Below are 26,061 nucleotides of genomic sequence, written 5' to 3'. Positions count from 1 at the left end.
TGGGGTCTATATAAGGGAGAATTGTTTGACAGGTAAAACAGTGTAATAGGAGGACAGGCTGTCCTGCAAAGCAGTGACGCAGTCATCTACTGGCTCACAAAGGGGGAAACCACCATTCAAACCAAGGCTGGAAGACCTGCAGTCAGGGATACGGTAGCGGGAAGCCACACAAGAGAAACTTAAGAGTTCCCTTAAATGAAGGTTCGGTCATTGTATAGCGCAATCGTTCTTAACCCTCTGAGGACTGGGAATTCAGTAAAAGACAGAGCTCTCCTCCAGAAAACAAATGGACATACGGACATTCATAAAAACTTCTAAGCAGGTAATTTCATGGGGCTCATGGACTCTTTGTGGCCTCCTGAGAAAGAAGCTGTGCTATACAGTGATAGAAATGCTCTTACATGGTAAAATATATTCGGATAGTTCAGAAAATAATGTGATAAAGACTTTTTTTTTTGAGACAGAGTCTTGCTCTGTTGCCCAGGCTGGAGTGCAATGGTGCGATCTCTGCTCACTGCAACCTCTGCCCGCTGTGTTCAAGTGATTCTCCTACCTCAGCTTCCCGAGTAGCTGGGATTACAGGCACCTGCCACCACACCCAGCTAATTTTTGTATGTTTAGTAGAGACAGCGTTTCACCATGTTGGCCAGGTTGGTCTCGAACTCCTGACCTCAGGTGATCCACCTGCCTTGTGCTGGGATTAATCCCAAAGTTCTGGGATTACAGGCATGAGCCACCATACCCAGCCCACAAATATTTCTTAGTTTGTAAAAATGTAACTTAAAAACCTAAAATATCAAAAAGCAATATGAAATTGAACTATCATAGGAATTCAGGCTGAACAAGTTTCCATGAAGTTGACTTACTAGGAAGCTTCTAGGACAGCAGGGAGCAGAGGGCAATTCTCAGGACCGCAGGACCATTCTGCACCTCCCAGAAAAGGAGAGGCCTGGTCCTCTGGCCACAGGCGCCAGCAACAGGGGGAAAGAAACTAAAACCCGGGACTTGAACCACCGTGTCTTCTTTGACAGCAGACAACACACCTCCTTCCCCAGCACTGACTCAGTATTAAAAGGCTATGATGTTGTTTGTTTATTCAGGGACATTTTATGTCAGCATCCAGCATATGCATGATAGAACTCAACTTCTGAGGTCAACCAAAGCTCTCTAACTATAAAACTTTAAAGGTAGCCGTGGGACTTATTAAAGTCTAAATATATCTGTGCCTTCGCCGATGCTATGCCTGAGGATCATCTGTGAATCCCTCAATGATGTCCTTTTAGAGTTAAGAAAGTCAAACTTGCTTATGCCGACATTTTGCCCTTAGCAATCAGCCCATAGTGTAGTATTATGATGGAAGTCCATTATATCTAGATTGTTTAAAATGGAACTATGCATTTACACACATACGAAGTAAAACTCGACAATTTATTCTAGCCATAGCTTTTTCCCAAATAATTATTAACAGAGTCTGACTCTGTCTCATTGCCTGTCTTAGTGAATACGGTTTTGTCCCTGTCCCCATCCAACAAAAAAATATAAATACTTGAATGTAGATAGGCTTTGATTTTAGAACATATTGCTAAGCAGATTTATTACATGTAAAATATTCTACATGGAAAGACATTCCACATGGAAACATTGAACAGATTCCAGCTGGCCAGTGCTGTGATAGGTCTCAGGGGAATATGTACGTCTACCTTGCCCTAGATGAATTTTGTATTGAGTTTAGGACAAAAGATTGCTAAGATGACAAAAGATTGCTAAGATCTCAGCTATGGTCTCTCATGACCATATATGAGGATAATAAAATAAAGGGTAACTTCTATTGCATAAGGTATGGGTTCATAGAATGCAATGGATCAGATGTGAAGGCAGAGTTGATTCTCCTTGCTTAGAGTAGGACTTTGCACGTGCTAGTGTTCAAAAAACAGTTGCTGCTGATAAAAATACTAGTATCATGGCGGCCCACTCAAGTCCTTTTTGGAATTAAATAGAAAGTCAATTACTGTCACATATCTCATTGTGTCTTAATAAGGACTAGCTTGAATGTTACTTTCACATTCAAGGGGCCATTAACAGGGGAAAGAAACTACAACCGGGGACTTGAACTACCGTGTCGTCTTTGACTGCAGACAACACACCGCCTTCCCCAGCACTGACTCAGTATTGAAAGGCTATGATGCTGTTCGTTTATTCAGGGACATTTTATGTCACCATCCAGCACATAAACTGCGCATAAAGCAGTTTTATAACTGGCCTTATCCATTCTTCATCAAAAAATGTATTAAAAATGCCTTTCTGACGCAAACTAAATTGAAAATAGTCATAATCATAGTAATAGCAGTTACAAATGTTACAGTGGATTTTCCCTTAGAGAGATCTGAATTATAATTACCCTTATATTGATGAGTTAAAATTTCTTAAAAAGCTTACTTATGGCTGGGTGCTGTGACTCATGCCTGTAATCCTAGCACTTTGGGAGGCCGAGGCGGGTGGATCATGAGGTCAGGAGATCGAGACCATCCTGGCTAACATGGTGAAACCCCATCTCTACTAAAAATACAAAAAATTACCCAGGCTTGGTGGCGGGTGTCTGTAGTCCCAGTTACTCAGGAGGCTGAGGCAGGAGAATCGCTTGAACCCAGGAGGCGGAGGATGAGACCACGTCACTGCACTCCAACCTGAGCGACAGAGCGAGACTCCGTCTCAAGAAAAAAAAAAAAAAAAGCTTACTTATGATATTTTATACACATTTTTCATGAAAAATATATTTATATATGATATATATCATATACACATGATGGTATCAATGAGTCCCACCCTGAAACATGAGAATTCTTTTCATTTCTACCTTAAAGGACTTTCTGAGTGGCAGTCCTGACAAACCATGACATAAAGAGTAAATACAAAGTGTCATTCTTTGTCACCAACATTTTCAATGTAATTGCAGAAAAATAGAAAGGCATATTATTAATCATACCAGAGGAATGGTAATAATGTTGATTTTTAAAAATATCTGTGAACTAGGAGTAAATGGAATATATACTGCATGTCTGTACTCTGTTGCTTCTGAAAGTATTCTAGAAGTTACTAAAAACCATGAAGAACTTGATAAGCCTCATCTAAATTATATCCTTAAGGCAGTTTTTGTCATCAAAGAGTAAGAAGTCATGATTTTTTATATTTTAAGGTAAAAACGCACATAGGAAATGTACTAATAATTTTAAAGCATTTATTTATTCATAAGCTTTCATAACCATAGGCTTGGATGTGAAAATTTTTTTAAGTGATTTTTGGTTTTGCTTCATTTTTAGGAAATCACTGTTACTGACTCAGCAGTCATATCTTTGTCTAGAAATACATTTCAAAACTTGTAGATAATAGTAGTTAGCAGTATCACAAGAATAATATTAATGTAAATGATGACCTGAGGGAAATTACTAACCTTGTCTCAGCTCCTGCCCCTCATCTATAAAACTGGTTCTTGCTCCCCCTATCCTGCCCTCCCTCAAAGATTACTGGAAGGATAAGAAGAGATAATGCATGTAGAGCACTTCCTAACTCAGAGGCTTCCAGACCGTCATGTAACAAATGCCATTCTTCCCCAGCCTTCTTCATGAAACGGTGAGGCCCTTGCCGGTATAGGTCTGTTCCCCGCACACCTACACAGTCTCCACCAGCTCAAATGGAAAGTAAATGAGTTAAAAGGGATAGTGATGGCAATATGGACTCTGTGTTGCAGTTGGCATAAATATACAAGACACCATGAATTGATGCTTCCCTGTGCAATGAATACATTCCATGTTACCAAATTTTCTGTACAGATTCCACAGAGACGTATCCCCAGCACGCGCACTCTCTGGATGGCACCACCAGCAGCTCTGTCCCCCTGTACCGATCCTCAGAGGAAGAGAAGAGAGTCACCGTCATCAAAGCCCCGCATTACCCAGGGATCGGGCCCGTGGATGAATCCGGAATCCCCACAGCAATTAGAACGGTAGGAAATGCCAGCGTGTGTGTCTGTCTGGGGCTGTGCACAGACTCCACAAAGGACGGATTGTCCATGGCTTTGCGCATTCCTAGGGTCTTATATAATGAGGATTGCCCTCCGTGCCATCCGAGTTCTCATGAATGTTAGGCTGTGTGTGGCAGAGAAAGAAAGCTGTCGATGGGAGAGAATTACACAATCTGTTTTTCTATTTGAATGAAACATCATGAACATTGCGATTTTGTTAAATGATAAAACTAGGTTGTGTGGTTTAGTTGTTTGTTTGTTTTTCTTTTACCTTTTACCAAAGAGGCTTAGGGCAATAGAGACAAAAGAGAAGGAATGAGACAGTGAAAATTCTTTGGCTGCACTGAATTCCCACGTGCATTGCAAATAAACCAGTGATGTATTCGTTTCTTGAAATGGATGTGTGTTAACACCGGGGGATTGGGAGCTGTGATTTGGGAGTTGGGAGGTGAGATGATTGGAGTGAAGAGAGTTAATGTCATGGAAAGGAAAAGCTGTCTGAAGAAAAATACACATTTTAGTGTCCCTCTTCAGCCGTGCCTGCTGAGAGCTCTCCTGGGATGATAAGTGAAAGTGTTTGGGTTTTTTTTTAAGTTTTAAAACTCTGCCAAAGCATTGCTCAGTGTATCTGGGCAGCCCCTTCCGGCAAAACGCAGCAGTAGCAGAGGCAGCTTCTGAGAACCTGGGCAGGCAGCAGCTGGCTGACCAAGTCCACTGGAAGAGAAGGCTTGTGCCAGCCGGGAGAAGGAAGCCGGGGACAGGATGAGAGCAGCAACACCGTTGCAGGTGAAGCTGGGGGCCCCGCGGGGAGGGAGCACAGCTGCATGTACTTTGAAGCAAGACCCATGTAAAGCTGGGGTGTGGCCAAGAGCTGCTCCCCGGGAATGCAGACGTGGGCAGCCACGACAATAAGGGATAGAAGCAAAGAACAGGAAAGAGATCAGGAAAAAAAAAAAAAAAAAAGCCATGGTAAGATTGGAAACAGTCAAAAAGAACTAACGATAAAGTGTGGGGATTTTCTTCTCTCCTTGACTTTACATTTTTATATGGGGATTATGTGTTTTATGTACAGACAGAAGAGTTTAAAATGGATTATTCTCAGCATCTGTATTACAACTGGAAGCCAAAAAGTAAATCTGTACAGCAATTACTGGGGTTTTAGACTCATTAGATTGAGGGAATGTGACTAATTATGATGCTCTAACAATCTGTCTTGAAACTGACAATTGCCATATTTTTATGTGCCAAACAAAAGTTCAGGGATTATGACCAATATTCTTCATTTTGTGATGATTACATGTTTCTGGTGATATGTTTTCTTGTTCATTTTCCTTATAAGATTTCTGACTCAAAATGGTTAAATTTGAAACTTTCTTCTAATTATGTAGGGATAGACAGACAGATATGGTGTCATTGGTTTTGTGTAATTGACACTTGAGGCACAGTATAGACAAAACTAAGAAGTCCTGATTCTATGTAGTTGTAGATTCTGTCTGAGAGGATTTTGTCAAAAATATCTGAGTATGTTTTAGGTCAATAAATGATATATAATGGACGTGCAAGCCTGGTCCATGTTTTTATCCATTATAAGACATAATTTCCTTAACTAACCAGACTTTGCTTGGTTAGTTTCAAAAGGAAAAACTGAGATGCTAGAGATGGTTGATGAAAATTAAATCATCTTAAAATTTTTTAAATGTTTATCCACTGCCAAATCAAAAGCACGTCTGGGTATGCATAAGCCAACACACTACACATTTAATGCCAGTTTCCCTTCTATAAAATAGAAAACACAATGTAACCAATGCAGAAGTTCCTTATAAGGAACCGTAATTTTTATGCATAATTGTCCTCTTACTTAGACCTTTAAAACTTGACAAAGAAGGTACAGTTCTATGAGGACTCTCGTCTTACACTGACCATACAGCCCTCCTGAGCACATCCCCTTGTTTAGCTGTGATTATAAATGTCAAGTCAGGCTGTCTCTGAGCCACAGCAGGCCAAGACTCTCCAAGGCTGTTTTTCTTTCTCATGTGTGTAGAAAGTAGTGATGATCAGATTCAGTGTCTTTGCCAAAGGCGGTACTGTCGCAATGTACCGTGCTGTAGGATCATTTTAGACAGCCAGCCTATGCCGAGGAAACAGAATTTTGTAAAGTCATCCAGAAACTCTAGAAAGCCAAGAGTCAACAAACAGTACTTTTGAGCTATTTTAATGAAGGCAAGCAGCCCTCCAGATTGCCCTCTCTCATGTGACCTAGGACATCTATGTGAACCTTTCACTGCTGTTCTTCAAAACCACAAAAATCACCAGGGCTCAGCTCCCATGAGATTGTGTCATTAAGGCCAGCTAGTTAAGTGAAACACAAGATTCTTTTCTTCTGCTTCCAATATAACACTTGGTTGAGTATTTTCAAAAGTGAGAAGGAGAAAAAAATAGAACAGAGTCACTGTCTACTGCTGTGTAGAAAATATGTCTTTTTTTCTTTTTGGAAATCTCTGCATGTTAAATTGGTGTAGAGTTCTGATGTTTTGAAAACTGTAGGAATGTAAAAATTCAGGTCTATTCAGTCGAGGTTGTAGAAAAAACTGCATCGTGAATTGCTAGTAGCTGTTTTTTATGCAAAATGATTTTACATACAAAAGTAAACTTCCTGAAATTTGAGTAGACTGTTTTCTTATTCTGAACCTTAGGCATAGCAATCTCTATGATGGCATTTACAAAATTTACAAAAGGAACTTTAAATGCTGAGAGTACTTCTTTCAGAAAGGGATATAGAGTTTTAATATTTTAGTTTACCAGCTTCATATTTCCTTTGCCAACGGGGCATTTTCTGGCCTCTCTGTGCTCACCATATAAAGCTGGCAGATGGCATCACTGTGAGATCCTACCTGATATAGGCCCTCCAGCAAGTGAAGAAAAAAAACCTGTCTGTCAAGACGCATTGCCATATACAGTGATAGAACTCACTTCGTACCCTTCCTTGTTGCCATTGGCATGTCCAGGAAAACATTTTTGCACAACGTTATGTTGTATTTTCTGTTGCTTTAGTACCATAAAAGAAATGAGGTTTAATGAAAGAGAAATCAGTCCTTTATAAAAATAAACTTTCTTGAAAGATAATGTTTAGCAACTTTGAGCCAGCAAATAATAGATTCTTGCTTCATCACTGCAATCCCTTCCACCATTTCCCATCCTTTGACTGAATATTCCACCAATAACCTCAACTATGCCATGGAGAAAGAGCCCAGAATGAAGAGCTGACTCACAACAAAGTCAAGGGGCCCTTAATGTTAATCTGTATTTGGGGTGATTTTCAGAATAATATATGCCCAGAGGTCAAAATAAATTTAGATATAGCACAAAACCCTTAATGTCCAGATGAAAAATGCAGTGACCACATTTCTGAGGGGAAAAAAAGATCAGGCAAGAAAATCTAAACCAAAGCTCAGTCTAATAAGTATAAGAATACTTTTGTATCAGTCCTAATGGAATTTTTTAAGTCAAGAGAGCTGTCTTGGAAAGTCTGGTATATTTAGTTCCTATAAGCAGAATGGTCAAGCTTGTTGCCCAGGTAGCTCTAAGAGAGTTGGGGTAAGATCTTGCAAAATCTATGAGTACGATTATAAAAGCACGTGTCTACTTTTACAGGTGTACAGAAAGGCAGAGTTCCATCCAATAGGCTACCTTGATTCATTATTTCATTCTACAAATATTTGTGGTTCCCTAGTGATATTATTGAGTAGTTATTATATTCTAGGCATTGTTCTAGGCCTTGTGTAGACATCATCTCATTCAATTTCCATAACAATCCTAGGACTTAGATATAATTATGATATATTACAGAGGAGAAAACCGAGGCTCAAGAAGGTTGACATGACTTGCCCAAATTCGTATTGCTAGAGTGTATTAAGCAGCAATTTAAGGAACCAAGATTTGAATCTTGGTTCAAGATTCTACATTAATTTCATCTTTCCACTACAACTTACTGCTCCCCTCATGTCCGAAGCCTGGATCCGGGAGGACTTCTACTCTCAAGGAACTTACAACTTTAGCAGAGCCAATGTTGTATACACTTTATTATCATATTAAAATTTTTGAAGCAATATCTACATTCTTAAATTTTCTCTAGGACTCTAGGACGCCTACTACATTCTGTATTTTAGTAACTTAGACTAGTAAATAGCAAATGTATTTCTCTAGAGCCACGCTGATCAGAATACAGTTTGAGTCAAAAATATTCCCCAGTGAATTCTGAAATCACCGTCTTGACAGAACGTTCAATAAAAAGCATCTAAGGATAATGATGATTATCTACCAAAAGGAGTTAAGCAATTTATTACAACAACAACTTTTATTAAGTGGACTTTATATAAATATATTTGTGCAAATATCAACTCTCTAGTGCTGAGCACAGCTATCATTTGAAAAAATAAAACCAGAGCATCTGAAGTTCCAATTCAGCCTAAATTCAAACACAAGGTAATATATTAACAAACTGCACACATAACTAAATAAATTGCTGAAATTGTCATGAAGCCATAGTAAAGAGTCAGAACATTTTATCACAGAATGGGACTCTGTTATTAAGAAGATAAAATAGAGGAATGAAAACACTGAGGAGCCATGTTGATTGGAAGCCAGTTTGTAACCACTGGACGCTCTGTTCGTTACAGACAGTCGACCGGCCGAAGGACTGGTACAAGACGATGTTTAAGCAAATTCACATGGTGCACAAGCCGGGTACGTTTGCTGCTCTGCTTTTTGATCAGGTCCTAGTGGGTTGAAGGGGGTACACTCATCTTTTGTGTAGGTTTGATTCATACACAATGTCAAGACCCCAGCAAACTCCACGTCCCCTTTCTTTTCAGCATGCCTCCTATTCTCCTTCTATCACCCCTCCAGTGACAGGTCCCTGTGCCTCTGCCTACCACCTGAGCTGCCAAGAAGCCTCCCCACGGAGGACAACCAGGCACTCTGGCCTCAGCCTCCGTCCTCCCCTGTCCACAGTCTAAATTGGTGTGTTGCCTGGTAAACAGGCACACTGTTCCTCTGCCCACCCCTGTCTGCTCTCATCAAGAGAGTGAGTCTGAGCAGGTCTGCCTGAGCCAGCTCTGTAGACAGGAGGGCACTAAAACACTTGGTAAAGGAAATTCGCGATGCAGAGCAGAGAGGGTTCTGGGGAAGCGAGGACGAGGGCCTGACTCCGCATGCTATGAGGAGGGCAGCAAGATGAATATGTTACAGACAAAAAAGGGCAGTTTGCAGAGGCCTGTGGTGGCACGCACCTGTAATCCCAGCTACTCAGGAGGCTTAAGTGGGAGAATGGTTTGAGCCCGGGGATTGGAGGTTTGGAGGCTGCAGTAAGCAATGATCACAACACTGCTCTCCAGACTGGATGACAGAGTAAGACCCTGTCAAAAAAAAAAATGGCATTATGAACTAGGAAAAATACATTGCTTTTCTAACAAATTTCTGCTGTTTCACTGAAGTTCTGCTGTCTCATTATACTTTGGTGGCAATCTGTATTACCATGATATTTATGTTTCATTTTCTAGATGATGACGCAGACATGTATCATACTCCTTACACATACAATGCAGGTAGGATGGGTTTCCTTGCTTGCAATGTCTATTTTATGCTCAGCAATGGCTGGAAGAACCACACAGTCACCTTTTTTGCCTTTCTGTTTGAGCACATGTTTTCAGTTCATATATTAGGAGGACGACTGCTTTTCCTTTCTCAGAGCATGCCTAACAAAAGGATTGACTTTTCTCATGGAAATGAGAACTAATACTGGTTTATCTCATTCATTCCCACTGTTGTTTATTCTCAGCTTCAGGAATGTTTAACCAAAGTGTGAAGGACAGGCTGAAAGGACACACTGTAACCCAGGGTACAAAATAAGATAAAGATCTTTTATCAGCAAAGAGAATGATTCCAATTGTGTAAGATCTTTCAGATACACTTCACCAAAAACAAGTCAAACAAAGTATTCTGTGACCTTGTCCCTGCTTTTAGCTCCAAAATGCAACCATTCATTGAAAGATTTTTAAAATCCCCCTTGGCGGGGCCACTTTTCTGACTCAGAATTGCCAGTGGTCATAATAGAATGACTTCAGTTCCAGGCATTGCCACTTGAATTGGCGAGCATTGGTATCTCCTGCCGGGATCTGCAGGCTGGAGGGAGGGACCCCTGAGAAATGTTTTTCCCTTCATCACTTTCTCCGAATGTTGTCTCAGGGGATTCCGCCCAGGGCTCCTCTCCCTGCCCAGCCACAGGCTCAGGACAGGTGTACAACTATTTCTTTTCTTCTTTCTTTAGACCAGGTTCTGAGGTTTTCCCTGCTCCCCTCCCCTTCAGCAGCTGTTTAACTATTGTCTTAGTGTATACAATTGAAGAGAAAATTTGCTGAGTCCTTATAAGTTTATTCCTAGTACCAGTCTGAATTATTACAAGTTCCAAAATAATTGACAAAGATTTACTGTAATCAGGGCTTATGTACAGAATAAATTTGTAATTAATAAATTAATGGAAATTAGTAAATTATTAATAAATTTAAAAATCTATCTTCTAATGTATGCATTATGAATATGCTTATTGATAATAATTTCTATGCAATCATTGGCTATTTCAAGGGGGACACATAATTTAATTCATTTGTAAGAGGTTATTTGCTTCTGCTTTTTGTCTACTTTTGTTTTTTGTCATGATAGGTCTGTACAACCCACCCTACAGTGCTCAGTCACACCCTGCTGCAAAGACCCAAACCTACAGACCTCTTTCCAAAAGCCACTCCGACAACAGCACTAATGCCTTTAAGGATGCGTCCTCCCCAGTGCCTCCCCCACATGTTCCACCTCCAGTCCCACCACTTCGACCAAGAGACCGGTCTTCAACAGAAAAGTAAGGCATTTCCCCCTCCCAGGGTGGCCTGTGTTTAGCTTAGGATAAAAATAAGGCTACATGGCATTCAGTAGAAGAATCAGTGCACACCTCACAGAGAGAGTGTGTGTATAATCTTGTTGGTCCGTACATATACCATATTGACCTCCTCGGCTGGGGTTGTAGCAAATGTTTTCACTGTCTTGCTTCATGATACCGGAGTGCCCCAAATTAGACTTGAAGTAATGTGGGCACGTTTTCTGCCTTTCGATCGATACATACATAGAAGAGACAAGTAAATAGAAAGAACGGACATGTACTTCCCTTGGTATACCAGGTTACAGGCTACGCAGTTAATTTTCTGTTTCCCCACACCTACTAATAAGAGACATTTTTGAAAGCAGGGGAAGTTATTCATAAATCATAGGGAGGCATTAGTTAGTGTCTGTGACTTGTTTCTACCAGTTTTTCATTACGAGTTTTCATTTTTTCTCCACTGAAATATTTTTATACAAACTATCCACATGAAAATAAAAATTCGTAAACACATTTTATTGTGTTATTTTTACTGGGATTATGACTAATACTTCTACTTATAGGTAACCTTTATTGAGCACTCATGACAAGCCAAGCACTAGGCTAAGCGCTTTTTCTGTGTCATATCATTTGATTCTGAGAACAACCCAGTGAGATACGATCTATTTTAGAGAGGAAGAAACTGCAGTTTAGAAAATGGAAGGAACTTATTCAGCTCATACAGCTATAGTGTGTCCAAGCCAGAGTCCAAGCTCAGCTCTCACTAAACCCAAGGCCTATGCTATCCTAGCAATTAATAAGTAAGAATATAAAAATTATTTCTTATTAATGCTGGTTATGAAGCATTATCATACCCATTCCAGAAAAATTGTATTCAACACCCTATTGTAGCATTTAGAGTGACTGATGATCAGGCCAGGAGTGGTGGCTCACGCCTGTAGTCCCAGCACTTTTTTTTTTGAAATGGAGTCTCACTCCGTTACCCAGGCTGGAGTGCAGTGGTGCGATCTCGGCTCACTGCAACCTCCGACTCCCGGGCTCAAGCAATTCTCTGCCTCAGCCTCCTGAGTAGCTGGGACTACAGGCACCCACCACCACACCCAGATAATTTTTGTACAGGGTTTCGCCATCTTGGCCAGGCTGGTCTTAACTCCTGACCTCGTGATCCACCCACCTCAGTCTCCTAAAGTGCTGGGATTACAGGCGTGAGCCACTGCACCCAGCCAGTCCCAGCATTTTGGGAGGCCATGGTGTGTGGATTGCCTGAGGCCAGAGGTTCGAGACTGGCCTGGTCAACAGGGCGAAATCCCATCTTCACTAAAAAAAATAAATAAAAGTGTTATAATAGAGTAATTGATGTTCATATAGGGTACAGCATATCCCACCAAAACACGCACCTCATGTGTGAAGGGATTCTCATTTTAATACCAATCTCCTCAGAATGAATTATGTGAGGCCTTAAAATTGAGAAACAGTTTTCTAGACACAAATTGTTATCTTTGTCATCAAAAAATAACCAAAATTAACATTTTGATTTAAAGGTATTACCTGTCCTGTATGTTTTGTTAAAATTAAATATCTCACTGGCCGGGCGCGGTGGCTCAAGCCTGTAATCCCAGCACTTTGGGAGGCCGAGACGGGCGGATCACGAGGTCAGGAGATCGAGACCATCCTGGCTAACACGGTGAAACCCCGTCTCTACTAAAAAATACAAAAAACTAGCCAGGCGAGGTGGCGGGCGCCTATAGTCCCAGCTACTCAGGAGGCTGAGGCAGGAGAATGGCGTGAACCCGGGAGGTGGAGCTTGCAGTGAGCTGAGATCTGGCCACTGCCCTCCAGCCTGGGCCACAGAGCAAGACTCCGTCTCAAAAAAAAAAAAAAAAAAGAAAATTAAATCTCTCACTAAAACATATGATGACCTCCTAAAAAATTCCATATGGCTTTCATATGTATTATCTCATGTAATGCTCAAAACTCCTCTGCAAGGAAGAACAACACATTATTGCTATCTGCGTTTTACACAAATGGAAAAAAATGAAGACTGAGAAGGTTTAAGGGGTCTTGCTCCATATCACTCATGAATTTAGTAGAAAGCTAGGACTTGCCCCTAATACTGTCCCTTAGAGCGTTTCTATTTCCAACGGGCCATGGAGCAAGAATTTCATTCCATTCCATGGAATCAGAATTACCCCCATCTCTAGTCAGAAAATCCTTCCTCCTAAAAACCATGGCCCCTGGGAGGCTGAGGAGAGAGGATGGCTTGAGCCCCGGAGTTTGAGACTGCAGTGAACTGTGATCACACCACTGCACTCCAGCCTGGGCAACAGAGGAAGACTCTGTCTCGAAAACAAAACAAAACAAAAAAAACCCAAAGAAGCCTTCTTCTTTAGCTCAGCAGCCTAGAAAAGCTTAATTCTGTAAAACCCGTTTTTGAAGCTTTCCTTCGTAAGTCTTCTGACAGCCTCGTGGAAGATATTCCTTGGGGGAAAAGTGCTGGTTCCCATGAGTGAGATTTTGACTCTGGTTTTTCAAGGCTCACACCAAAAGACGACCTCCTGTACCACACTGCCTGCTCTGGTACACGTCAACCCACATGACACTTCTGTACTCTTCCCAAGCGATGATCCCTCTTCAAGAAATAAGATCAAACATGGTGTGTGCATTACTCCTTGTCACTTTGGATCAAGGATCACAAAGGTCACAAAGTGGTGGGTTAAACGCACATAGTTCAGCAGAGCATACTGCCACCTATTTTAAGCACAAGCATACATGGCTGCCGTTAGGGACCCAGGAGGTCACTCACAGGTCACTCTTTGCGCGTCTACAAACACCTCATGTGACTTGTTGAGCCAGCGTGGGGGAATGTGGTATTTTTCACAGATTAGCTTTTTATCCTGAGAGATTTTTTTTAAACTATACTAAAAGTAACTTTGAAAACAGATAACTGGTTTTATACCATTGCTTTAAGCAAAAAGGATTATTTTAATGTGTGATTTGTTGTTTATTTCTAGGCATGACTGGGATCCTCCCGACAGAAAAGTGGACACAAGAAAATTTCGGTCTGAGCCAAGGAGTATTTTTGAATATGAACCTGGCAAGTCATCAATTCTGCAGCATGAAAGACCAGTAAGCACTTGTCGTTAAACAGAATATGCCAGCTCGCTAGGCTCCCAGGGTTCCCAAATAAACCTGAATTTTAGATCCATTAGCAATTTTTGTCACAAAGGTAATTACTTAGAAATCATGTTTATTTTGTATCATGATTTGTGCATCTCATCTCAGAATTGAAAGATACATGTTCTAATATATTGTCTTTACTGACCAATTATGTGTGTGTGTGTGTGTATTTATATATATACACACACGTAGGTGTATATACATACACATATATACACATGTGTATACACACACACATATATATATTTATATTCAAGATTCATTTGCATGTAACTATAACTGTGCCTAATCATTAACCAGAGTTTAACTTTTAAAAAACATTCATAAATGCAATGCTTCATTGCTATCATAGCTTGCTAATGAGAAAAATCATTGATTAATCTCCCCAATACACATGGACCCAGGCAGTTCTATCCCTTGTTTTCCATATTGGCTTTTTAATATTTCTTTGGATGAAGGGGAAATTTTCCAAATGCCCTTTTTATAACAAGTTGTTTTAATTGCTTCTTATTAAATCCCTCCTCAGGTTACCAAGCCTCAAGCTTCCTGATTGATTGTCATTCTAATGGATCAAGATTATATTTCACTTTGCAGGATTTTTTCCAGTTATTTGATTATATGCAAACAAAAATATCTATACACTTAAGAAGAACCACTTCCCTCCTCGAAGTGCAGGTTCACACATAGGTCCTCCCTTGGCCTTTGGTTTTGATTCCCCAATACTCCCTTGCATGTTCTTTGCTTCCCCTCAGAAATCAGTGCCCTCAGGATTTTCTTTGAAACTCCACAGTTCCTCTGCATCTCCTTCCAAATCTACTTCTAGGAAAACATTTGCAATCAATTGCAATTTACTCTCATTTTTGCTCTAAAAGAATTTTAGGTGTCAGTGAACAGGAAAAAGAGAGTTTTCTTTGTGGAGCTCCTTCAAGAGTCTCCAAGAAATCACACTCATATGTAATCCAAGGCCAGCCCTGTGGTTTAATTGGAAACCCTAGCCTTGCCACACCCAACATGAGTGTCCTTGATTTAGTTTTTGAAACCCTGTATTTGTGGTCGTGTTCTGGAGAAGCATGTTCAAAACCTTATCATCGGATAATTCATACATGATATTTATCTCAGCCTTCTTACCCTTTCTTTAAATAACTCATATCTTTTAGAGTAACAGGACTATGAAAGAAAAACTGAAAGAAAAAAAAATCACTGATTTGCAGGCACCATTGCAAACTTATAACCCATTTACTAGTTTCTATGATTGAGTATCATGCTACTCTAAAATTTCCAGAATGAGAATTGAGTGAAACACAATGTCACCAATGCATAAAATTGAAAACAGCAAAATAATACGTCTCAGATTTAAATTAAGCAACAAAACTTTAATGATCTTTCTAATAATTTATGAGACTCTTAGGATAATGAACATGGTAAATGTATGGGAATGCTTTGGGAGCTGTGGTGTCAGGAAACAGGATTGGTTTTAGAAGCTCTCCCACCAGGATGTTTCTGTTATTTAGTCATTCAGCAGAACTGATTGAGCAGCAGCTACATGCCAGGCTTTATGTGAGGTGCACAGCGGGGAACAGAGCACACTCTCTACCTTGAGGAACGTATAATCTATCATTTAATATCTATGCAAGAGTAGATCTGAGTTTGTGCAAAGTAAACAGCCTCTCGTATGGTTAAAACAGACACACAACTAAAAAATGCTCCCTTTGCTCCATTGAGGGTTTATACATTGACCCTATCATTGTGACTGAAATTCGCACATTACTCTTGTCTTTGGGTTAGAAAAGACTTTAAAGACGCTTTGTTTTACAATAGCAATAATAATAGCAATAGCAATCATTGTAAATCGTTATTGAGCACTCACTCTATGCCAGGCTCTGTCATTAGTAATTTATGCCTTATCTCATGTAAAATTTCCAACAGTCCTATTAAGCAGACACGTGGCATTTCCATGTTACAGATGAAGAGACTGAAACACACATTAGCTCGCCTTGCCCCAGGGAGACATAGCCGGTGGGAGCCAGAACTAGGAGTTGAGCCCAGACATACTCATGCCTGGTGCACTTGGTCACTGCTGTATAGCCACTCCAGGCGTAGCCGAGCAGGAAACACATTTAAGCTGTAGTCGTTATTGGATTGGCTTATTTGATGATTTTGCAGTATAAATTAGTTTATTTATTGACTAATTTATAGTAAAGTATACTTGATTTACTTTATCAGAAACTTAGGCCCTAAGTAGTTACCACACAGGACCAGCAGATGTGACTGGTTGTAAGACAGGAAGATCTGGAGCCATGAGTGTGACAGAGATTCGAGTGCGGATAGGTCTCTGCAGCCACAGGAGAAGATAAGTAGAAGGAACTTAGAAACTTAGAAGGAAATGAGAATGGCTATCTTATGGAGAAATGGAAAGAGCAAACATTTTTACCTCTCCTAAGCAATTTTGGAGAGGACCAGCCTTAAGCAAAATGGTTTGAGCTGGCCGTATGGAACATTTTGGCCAGCTTTTCCAGTGTAGGACTAGCTCATCATCTTTTTAAAACAATTAGTCCTGACTTCATTTCAATTGCCTCTATAAATCAGAAAACAAAAAGAGCCAAGTGGGCAGTGGTGATGTGGAGACTGGCTGCATATTGATACAGTTTACATAAGATTCTGATATGTTTGAAAATACAAGCTAGAGACTGAAGAGCCGCGTGCTGAATGAGAGTGGCATCACAGCGAACGGCAGCGCTGAGGGCTATCACGGTCTGATCCGTGCATTCTCATGTCTTTTGACTCCAAGACGGCTTGGGAGCATTCCTTTGCTCTTTTCATTTTTCATTTTTGAAAACCATACACAGCACCTGGGTAATTCTGTGTTGCTCTTTTGAATCTTTACACGGCCTCTCCATCCGCCCAGTTTTCCAAAGGGCCCTCTTGGGTTGTGCCCTCTCCTCCAGTGGACTCAATGTCTGCCTGCCAGGAGAAATGCCACCGCCGCTCCTCTCTTCTGGCCCACAATTGTCCGTGCCTGGACTACAGTGACAGCCACCTAATTCATTTCCCTACCTCTCCAGTCTAGTCTCCACACCACAGCGGAGGCAATCTTTAGAAAATCTTTATAAAACCTCCAGCTCAAAATTTGCTCCTGGCTCTTCACTGTCCTTCGAGCAAAATCTAAAACCCTGAGCATACTTTATAGAAGACTTGTGATTGGGCTCCAGCTGACCTCTCCAGCCTCATCTCTCCTCCCACCCTCCCTGCCTCGCTAGGTTCCAGCTACACAGAGAACATTCAATTCCCGCCTTGCTGGACCTCTGTAAAGGCTGCTCCTTCCCACCAGGAAAAGCTCTCCCCACCACCTTGTCCTTCACATGGAGAATTCCATCCCATCCTCCAGGTCCCAGCACAATCCCACCTCCCCCAGGGAATGTGCCTGACTCCTCAGCACTAGGTTGGAGGCTCTCCCTGCTATGTGCCCATGGCACACTGTGTTCCTCATGAGATCTTGAGCTTCTCGAAGGTGAGGGCCGTGACTAGTCCACTAGTTGTATCCCAACACCTGGCACAATGCCTGGCCTAGAGAAGGTATTCAGTGAATATGCATTCGTGGAATTTCTAAGTGAATGAATGAACACAGTTTTCACCCTTGCAGTTAAAGGATAAAGTTGGTGAGGGACTGAATCCTTGTTCTGTTGCTTATCCATGAAATCTATGTATTTCTAGTGCAAAAGGCCCAGTGGGTCTCAAAACATTCTTGGAGGGATTTGACACACTGCTATTAGTAGTGACTCACGAATTCCATGATTCCCTGGGATACAGAGGAGGCAGGGGGTTAGTACTGTTTGAACAAAAGTCCTTCCAAGACCCTGGCAAAAAGATCTTCCTTAGGAATCAGTGGCATACGTGTGTATGTTCTTTAACAGGGAAAGTAAAAGTGAGTGCACTTTTTTGAAGCTCATAAATACTCATGTGACTGTAAATTTAGAAAGGTTAATTAATTGGGCCTAATGTTTGATCTGGAAAAGTACTTAGCAGCGGTCACCAGGAATTTGCCTTGAACGGACTCGAACCACAAATCAGAACCGTATTTCCACAATTTAATTTTTCCATGAGACAATTATAAAAACTCTCCTGGGATTGTATTACTAAAACCTTTACATCCCATTACATTGGATATGTTTGTAGGTGATTAATGTTAAATTTAAAAAAAAATCAATAAAGTATTTGTTTAGGACCTCTGTATGCTTGATAAAGTAAAAAAAAATGAAAGTAAAAAAATATGAAAATGTGACCTTACCCTACAATAACTAAACCTGAACACGATAAAAGCAGAAGAAAATAATCATTGGAAACACCGTGCCGAGTTGAAATGCAATTTAAACCCTTAGTGAGCTTAAGCTTCTTTATCATAAAGATTGTCAGTCAATACTTAAACTGTAAAAATTTAAGGAGTTTCATCTGATGACCGTTAAGAATTATCCCAACTGATAATGTATATAGCATTTATTGTGAAACCACAATAAATATAAAACATGGTAGTCGATGTCATTAAACCTTAAAATGGAATGAGCATAATTTTCAAAAACGAAATAGCACCAACACTTCTTTTGTATAGAACAACGTACAGAAAGCATATGCCTCACTGAGAATACTTAGTGGAATTTCTATAACCACAAAAACAACTGAATGTTTTTAATTGTAGAAAACACTAAAATTTTTAAAGTTGTTCACCCTTGGTAGCTTTAAAGTAAGGATCACGTGTGATTTATAGTTATAGTTTTTCTTAAACACATCCTCTTGCACTGACGACATAAAGTTAGCTTTAAACGGAGGTCTGCTGGTGTTTTGTTTTTTTATGAAAAGAAACCAAAAAAAAAAAATCACACCAAGGTTGGAAAGATGCATATCAGTATCTTTGTTCTTTTGTCTTTTCTGAGCAATTAGAGTGAACCATAATCATACTTCCTAAATGAGTCTCTGAGTGTTAATATTAGTGCTGCACTCAAAGGCCTGTCCATGTTCCACATGGAAAGTGTTAAATCACTGAGATTAGTGATTTGTGTGAATATCCATCTGTTGACTGACCATCTGTATGTGTGTCACTGACTGTTGTGAGGCTTCCGTGTTCCTTAGCAGTGCCTCCATAGGACATTTAATTATTGCATGATAAAAGATTCAATGGGTTAACCACAGCAAAGACAAAATTCTAGTTCTGCCACTAACACTTCCTTTAACACAACTCTGCTCAAACATGTGCCTTTCATTGCATTCCATAGTTATTGATAATTCCCAGCTATCATTGTTTTGGGCGTTTTCTCTGCTAATTTCTATTGGCATGCATTCTAGATAGTTGCCCATTGTAACTATAAATTGACTTATTAAATCAACAAAAGCATAATTAATGGAAAACTGCCATTCTAAGGTATGATGCAAAATGGAGGATATTCTGTTTCCTTTTCCATATTCTATCATAGAGATGCATTACTATAAATCAGGACTTGGTATATCCATTTGTTATATATTTTCTTAAGGTGGGAGTCAAAGTTACACAGCTAACAAGTCTTATTCATTTAGTAAATCGGCTGCCCTCTGCTGTTCATAATGTTTCTTAAACAGGTTCCTTTCCTCTAAGAGAAGTTTCTATCTCCCCTTAGCAAAACAAAATACTATTCTTGAAAGCAGAAGTTATAATAATCAATTAATAATATCACTGAGTGTGTAACATTAGGAACTATGACGTTTAAAAGAATCAGAGGTTAGTTTTCCTGTAGAAGAAATAGTATGTCTCTATAAACAGAAGAGAAATTACTGGAAATTCTCTCTACTGTCAGTTTCCCTAAAAACCAGCTCCAGTAAAACCATTTCATACAATAATTATGCATCTATAATGATCTAAATAATAATTGGAGAAAAATAGTACTTTATTGACATTAAAATCTCAATATTATTGCAACTATTGAATCAAATGTAAATTGAATTAAATTTTTAAATTCAACAGAAAATAGCAAATTGATTACTAGAGTATTTTGTCTCTAACAATTTCACTATTACTTCTGAGGTGTAAACCAAATATAATACTGACGTAAATAAGGAAAAATATCTCAAGATTTCTAGGCATTTCCCATGTCTAATAGTAGGATATTCTCTCTGAATTTATTTATTACAAAAATAACATTATGACAATAAAGCAAAATAATATTTCAAAGAAAGAAAAAACAAACAGTCTCAATATCAGAACACCATTGTAGTCTTTTGTGTATGTGTGACTTTCTTGACTGTGTTCATGCAGAGACAAGCTTTGTAATACCATTGTAACTACTGTACAAGTGCCTGGTTAGATTCGGTTTTTACTGCTTGGTATCTCACTGTGAGCATTTCCCAGGAACACTACACAGTCTTTATAATTATGATCACTACGTCTTTTGGATAACTTAGGCTTTTGCACTATTTTGTCATGATGCCGCAAACGTTTCTATCATTGTCTGTAATAACTATTATACTCTTTTATTATAAAATATTGAAACAAAGTCACATCACTAAAAACACTGTGAGTATAATTTATTATTAAGTGTAGACTGTGTATCATTAGCAAAACTTGTAAGTGCAATGAGTCAATAAAACAGTAGAACAATGTCAAAATCATGGCTTTTGTTGGAATATGGAATATTTCAAGCTCCCAGCACTGTGAAGGTTACATAGCGTTTCTTTCATAACCAAGATGTTGCTACTTAATTTAAGTCCCTGAGTTCCTTTAAGAATTGTAAGCAAATGATACTGAATTGCTCTGACGCAGTGAGCACTGACTAGACCTCCTGGAATATGTCTTGGGAGTCACAGCTCCTCTCCTAGCCAGAGTCAGTGGCTTTTAGGGAACCATATAATTTTTCTTAGAATTTTTTTTTCTGACTTAAGATACTGTACACTCTTCAATTTTACCACATTTAATTAGTGTCATATAGTAATTATCAAAGAAGTAATAACTTGCATATAGTACTTTAAGCACTTAGACTTAATATAAAATCAGCAGCCTGAATCAGTCTAGTCAGGCGTGTATTATTTGAAAATATTAAGGGTATTGCTAGGTAAAGTAAACACACTACATCTGTTTTACTAAAATAATTGTATTTTCTCCAACTGTTTATATTAACACTCCTAGTTTTTTCATCTTAAAAACAACATTCAGAAACCTCTGCGGGGAAGCAAGTCAATTATAAAATGGGCTTTTTCTCTAAATTAGAACATCAAGGAAACCAAGATGGGATTTTATCCCAAGTTCCCTCCCCTGCCCCGCCGTCCACGGTATTGTGAAAAACCAGATCCCCTTCTCAGCTCGAAGTAGGCAGCCGGGAGGTGAATCTTGGGCATCTTCCTCCACATTCCGAGACTCCTGGTGGGCAGCGCTTCGCCGTGGCCGGGATCGTCCCCCGGGTGCCTGGGTCCCTAAGGACACTTCGCGCTCCGGCGCGCGCTCCCCTCCCGGCCTAACGCAGGCACCGCGCGCGGCCAGGGTGTCCCCGCGGTTCCGCCCAGAGCCTCCATCTAATGAACCAGTTTCTGCACCCCTCTTTCTTGCAGCCCCCTCTCCCAACAACTCCGACACCTGTTCCAAGGGAACCTGGCCGGAAGCCTCTTTCTAGCTCCCGCCTCGGAGAAGTCACTGGTAGCCCCTCCCCTCCGCCCCGGAGTGGCGCCCCCACACCAAGCTCGCGCGCCCCGGCTCTGTCTCCCACCCGGGTGAGCTCCTCCCTTCCTTACCTTTCTTAATGCCCGGCAGACGTGCAGGTGCAGCCCTCGCTTGCTCAGAGCCTGGCGACTCCCACTACCCCGGGCCCCGCTCGCACCCACCCAGGCCCCAGAATCTTCTCATCCACAGGCCCCTGAGAGCCCCCCAACGCCCTGTCCCGCTCCCCCAGCTCGCCTCTCTCCCCACCCCTCCCACACCCTTCCCCATCCCAGGCTTTCCACCTGCCTGCCCCCAGTGAATTGTCTGCAGACTGCAGGCTCCCATGCTGGGACTGCTGGCCACCAACGAGGGCAGGGGCGACGAAGTGACTCGCCCAAAAGAGCTCCTTGGTGACTGGGTTGAGCCTATTCCAAACATCAGGCCTGCCAGCCAGACCCAGGCTCGCTGCGTAGAGAGTGGTCCATAGCTCATGCCTCAGGCATAAGTGGATCAACTCGAGCAAGAGTTGTCCACCACTTATGCCAATTAGAAACGATGGACAGAGGAAAGAACTAGGGGCCCACTGCCATGGAGCTCGCCTTCACATCCTCATGTTACTTGTTTTACTTTACTTCCTCCGTTCTCTCCTGCTGAGGTTCGTGGGGTGAGAGGTGATGCATGTTTGCGTGTGAATGCGCGCGTGTTTTTTCGTGCCACACAGCGTTTCCCTCACTTTGCTCAGTGTGCCTTTTCCTTCCCTTTTCCTTCACATCTGCTCTAGACTGATCGCATAAATCCAGATGACATAGATTTAGAAAATGAGCCCTGGTATAAATTCTTTTCAGAACTGGAGTTTGGACGCCCGGTAAGTGAGGCTAGACTATTAATATAAGAAAACTAGGCGTATGCTGTTTGATTTCTAAAATACCATTATCAGGAGACGTGGGTGTCATTCAGAGAACGAAGGCCGAATGCATAACGTATACACAAATTTGGTACAGCGTAGTCTAGGTTCATTTCTGTACCAAATGGTTAAATGTGTTCAGACATTTCCTATATGGTTTGTAGTCATTCATTAGGTCTTTATATCTAATTCATTGCAAGTTCAAAATGTTGAGGTAGTTTCTGTGCTGAAATATTCAGGCAATTATTACAACTTTATAGAAGATTTGTATTTGTTTGCAGTCTCTTTGGTCTAGTTCAAGCAGAAGGGCACCTTGACGTTGAGAGGCCTGTTTGCTGAGCAAACGTCAGGCACCTGGAGAGCGCGGAGTTCTGTCTTCACTATCTCCTCGAGGCCTCCTGATGTCCCGCCAATAAGAAGAAAATGCGGACTGGAGGGGTTAAGTAATGTGCCCCAAATAGCAAATGGCAGAGTAAGAAGTTAAACGCAGAGGCTGTTAAAGAAAAATGAAACTCTCTGGGCAGTTTTCAGTATAATATACTGCCAGAGTAATCCCACTATAAAATACAGTCACGTGTTGCTTAAGGATGCGGACCGGTTCTGAGAAACGTGTCATCAGGTGAACTTGCCATTGTGCGAACATCGTAGAGTACTTACACAAACCCAGATGCTGGAGCCTGCTACACTCCTAGGCTGTGTGGTGTGGCCCATTGCTCCTGGGCTACAAACCTGTACAGCAGGTTACTGCACTCCATACTGTGGGCAACTGTAATGCAGTGGTAGGTATTTGTGTACCTAAGAAAATCTAAACATAGAAAAGGTAAAAATACAGTCTTACAATCCCATGGGACCTCCGTCATCTACAGGGTGCATCGTTGACGGAAACATCGTTATGCAACACATGACTGTACCTAGTTTCCCACTAGGGATATAAGGAAAGAAAAAACTCAGGAAGCCCTGTGGATCTTGATTTCCAGGCTTGCCAGTGAAAGGCATCACAACTTCTCTAATCCCCAGACTCCCACCAGAGGAAGCCCCGAGGCTGGGCCTTATTGCTTAGTCTTTTGGGGGTAAGAAGTCAACACGAGGCCAGGTGCGGTGGCTCACGCCTATAATCCCAGCACCTTGGGAGGCCAAGGGGGGCAGATCATGAAGTCAGGAGATCGAGACCATCCTGGCTAACATGGTGAAACCCCTGTCTCTACTAAAAATACAAAAATTAGTTGGCTGTGGTGGCGGGTGCCTGTAGTCCCAGCTACTTGGGAGACTGAGGCAGGAGAATCACTTGAACCAAGGCAGAGGTTGGAGTGAGCTGACATTGCACCACTGCACTCCAGCCTGGGTGACAGAGTGAAACTCCGTCTCAAATAAAAAAAGAGTCGGCCAGGCGTGGTGGCTCACGCCTGTAATCCCAACACTTTGGGAGGCCAAGGCGGGCAGATCACGAGGTCAGGAGATTAAGACCATCCTGGCTAACACGGTGAAACCCCGTCTCTACTAAAAATACAAAAAATTAGCCAGGCATGGTGGCGGGTGCCTGTAGTCCCAGCTACTCGGGAGGCTGAGGCAGGAGAATGGTGTGAACCCGGGAGGCAGAGCTTGCAGTGAGCCAAGATCTCGCCACTACACTCTAGCCTGGGTGACAGAGCAAGACTCCATCTCAAAAAAAAAAGAAAAAAGAGTCAACTCAAGGTTCAGCTAACAACTTCCCTGATTAGGAACTGTATCCACCAACAGCAGTGCATTTGATGTGTGTCAGTTACACATGTTTTTATGCATTTTAGACTCTTAAATAACATACCAGTTACACTGATGGTTTTTTAGAAAACAAGATATAACCATTTCTATATCATATGCTGATTTATATACTTGTATATTGACCATATATGGCTTACTGATTGGTGATGGTGGTCTCTTCTGTCCATTAAACTGCAAAGGAGACTTGGTTAGACTCAAGGTAGCTTATTGAACTGAATCAAAAGTGACTGTAAATGAATACAAACCAATGAACTTTTCCTACATTATTATCTCATAGGAGGAATGTTTTCTCTCACTTTTTCTCATTTGTATCTTAGTGTGAACGTAAATGTATTTTATTTCAAGGAAAAACATTCTGTAGCTTTATTTTATATGTATTGTTGCTGTTGGTTAGAAAGTTTATATGGACGGCCAGGCGTGGTGGCTCACACCTGTAATCCCAGCACTTTGGGAGGCTGAGGCAGGAGGATCACTTGAGGTCAGGAGTTTGAGACCAGCCTGGCCAACATGGTGAAACCCCTTCTCTACTAAAAATACAAAAATTAGCTGGGCGTGGTGGCGCATGCCTGTAATCCCAGCTACTCAGGAGGCTGAGGTGGGAGAATCACTTGAACCCAGGTGGCAGAGGTTACAGTGAGCTGAGACGGTGCCACTACACTTCAGCCTGGGTGACAGAGTGAAACCCTGTCTCAAAAAAATAAAATAAAATAAAAAATTTTAAAAAGAAAGCTTATAGGGACTATTCTGTGCTGAGCCTAAATTATCAGCATTTTCCATAATCATTTTCAGCCACACATGGAAACTCACCAGCATGCTATCCACTTGCTCCTTTAATGTTTCTTTAATATACCTTGCATTCCTCTGTGGCCAGAGACTAGGAGTGCTAATTAAATTTGACAAAATGAGTTTATAAATATACTAATTGAACACTAGCGAATTTTCCCAGTGCTTGAGAATATTTGCAAACGTTGCACACTTCCTCCCAGCTGCCCCTATTTTGCTCCATTCATGTCATTCTGTTTGTGTAGCTGGTGCTGTCAACACTCAATTTCTAACTGTTGTCACCTTTTCCACATGTTCATTCCTTGCTGCCATTGACTCTCCTCCATTCCATCCCTACACTTCTGCTTCTATGGTGCATCTACACCCAGCCTCCTAAAAAGCCTCTGGACTATGTTCAAGATCATTCTTCTGGTGTTTTCAATGAGGTAAAAACACGTTATTCTCTCTTTTTCAGATATCTCCTTTAGAGGCTGTGACTGTGATTCTGCACATCTGTGTTTTACAATTCTCTGTAATGTCTAAGCTATTTTTGAAAAAAACAATCTATCTTTGCATCATTATGTTGCATCCAGTATCATCGCCTGGACATTAATTATACCAGAGTTGTTGGCTATACCTGGACTCTGGGTGAAGAATCATTCCAACCACAACTGCTACTTATAGTATCCTATGTAGTTCTGGTATTCAGCAGTGTGAAAATAAAAAATCAAAAGTATTAGTCTTAGTGCATATATTAAGCACCTGTTTTTATTAGACAGATTAAACTACTACTAGAAGGCTTCTTAGAACCATTCTATTATAATGCTTGGAGTGTGGATAATCAGATGCCTATGTCCCACATATTTCTA

General features: G+C 41.0%; 1 protein-coding gene across 50 annotated transcripts in view; it reads left to right on the top strand.

Annotated features, from left to right (window-relative positions):
* Positions 1 to 26,061, top strand: part of SORBS2 (sorbin and SH3 domain containing 2) — a 227,215-nt gene that overhangs the window by 151,980 nt on the left and 49,174 nt on the right. For 17 of the 50 annotated variants that reach the window (XM_065545763.1, XM_074040894.1, XM_074040879.1 and 14 more), the window contains 8 exons: positions 3,828 to 4,000; positions 8,695 to 8,761; positions 9,577 to 9,621; positions 10,736 to 10,925; positions 13,952 to 14,066; positions 21,681 to 21,839; positions 22,550 to 22,633; positions 25,582 to 25,638. In XM_065545763.1, the coding sequence (XP_065401835.1) occupies positions 3,828 to 4,000; positions 8,695 to 8,761; positions 9,577 to 9,621; positions 10,736 to 10,925; positions 13,952 to 14,066; positions 21,681 to 21,839; positions 22,550 to 22,633; positions 25,582 to 25,638 (890 nt within the window). Of the gene's footprint in view, positions 1 to 3,827; positions 4,001 to 4,672; positions 4,805 to 8,694; positions 8,762 to 9,576; positions 9,622 to 10,735; positions 10,926 to 13,951; positions 14,067 to 21,680; positions 21,840 to 22,549; positions 22,634 to 25,581; positions 25,639 to 26,061 lie in introns of those variants that run through there. The other 33 variants (XM_065545771.1, XM_074040891.1, XM_065545769.1 and 30 more) reach the window with 6 other exon arrangements.

This window comes from Macaca fascicularis, chromosome 5, assembly GCF_037993035.2.
Source record: "Macaca fascicularis isolate 582-1 chromosome 5, T2T-MFA8v1.1".
Lineage (NCBI taxonomy): Eukaryota > Metazoa > Chordata > Mammalia > Primates > Cercopithecidae > Macaca > Macaca fascicularis.
This window is presented reverse-complemented; position numbering and strand designations above follow the sequence as displayed.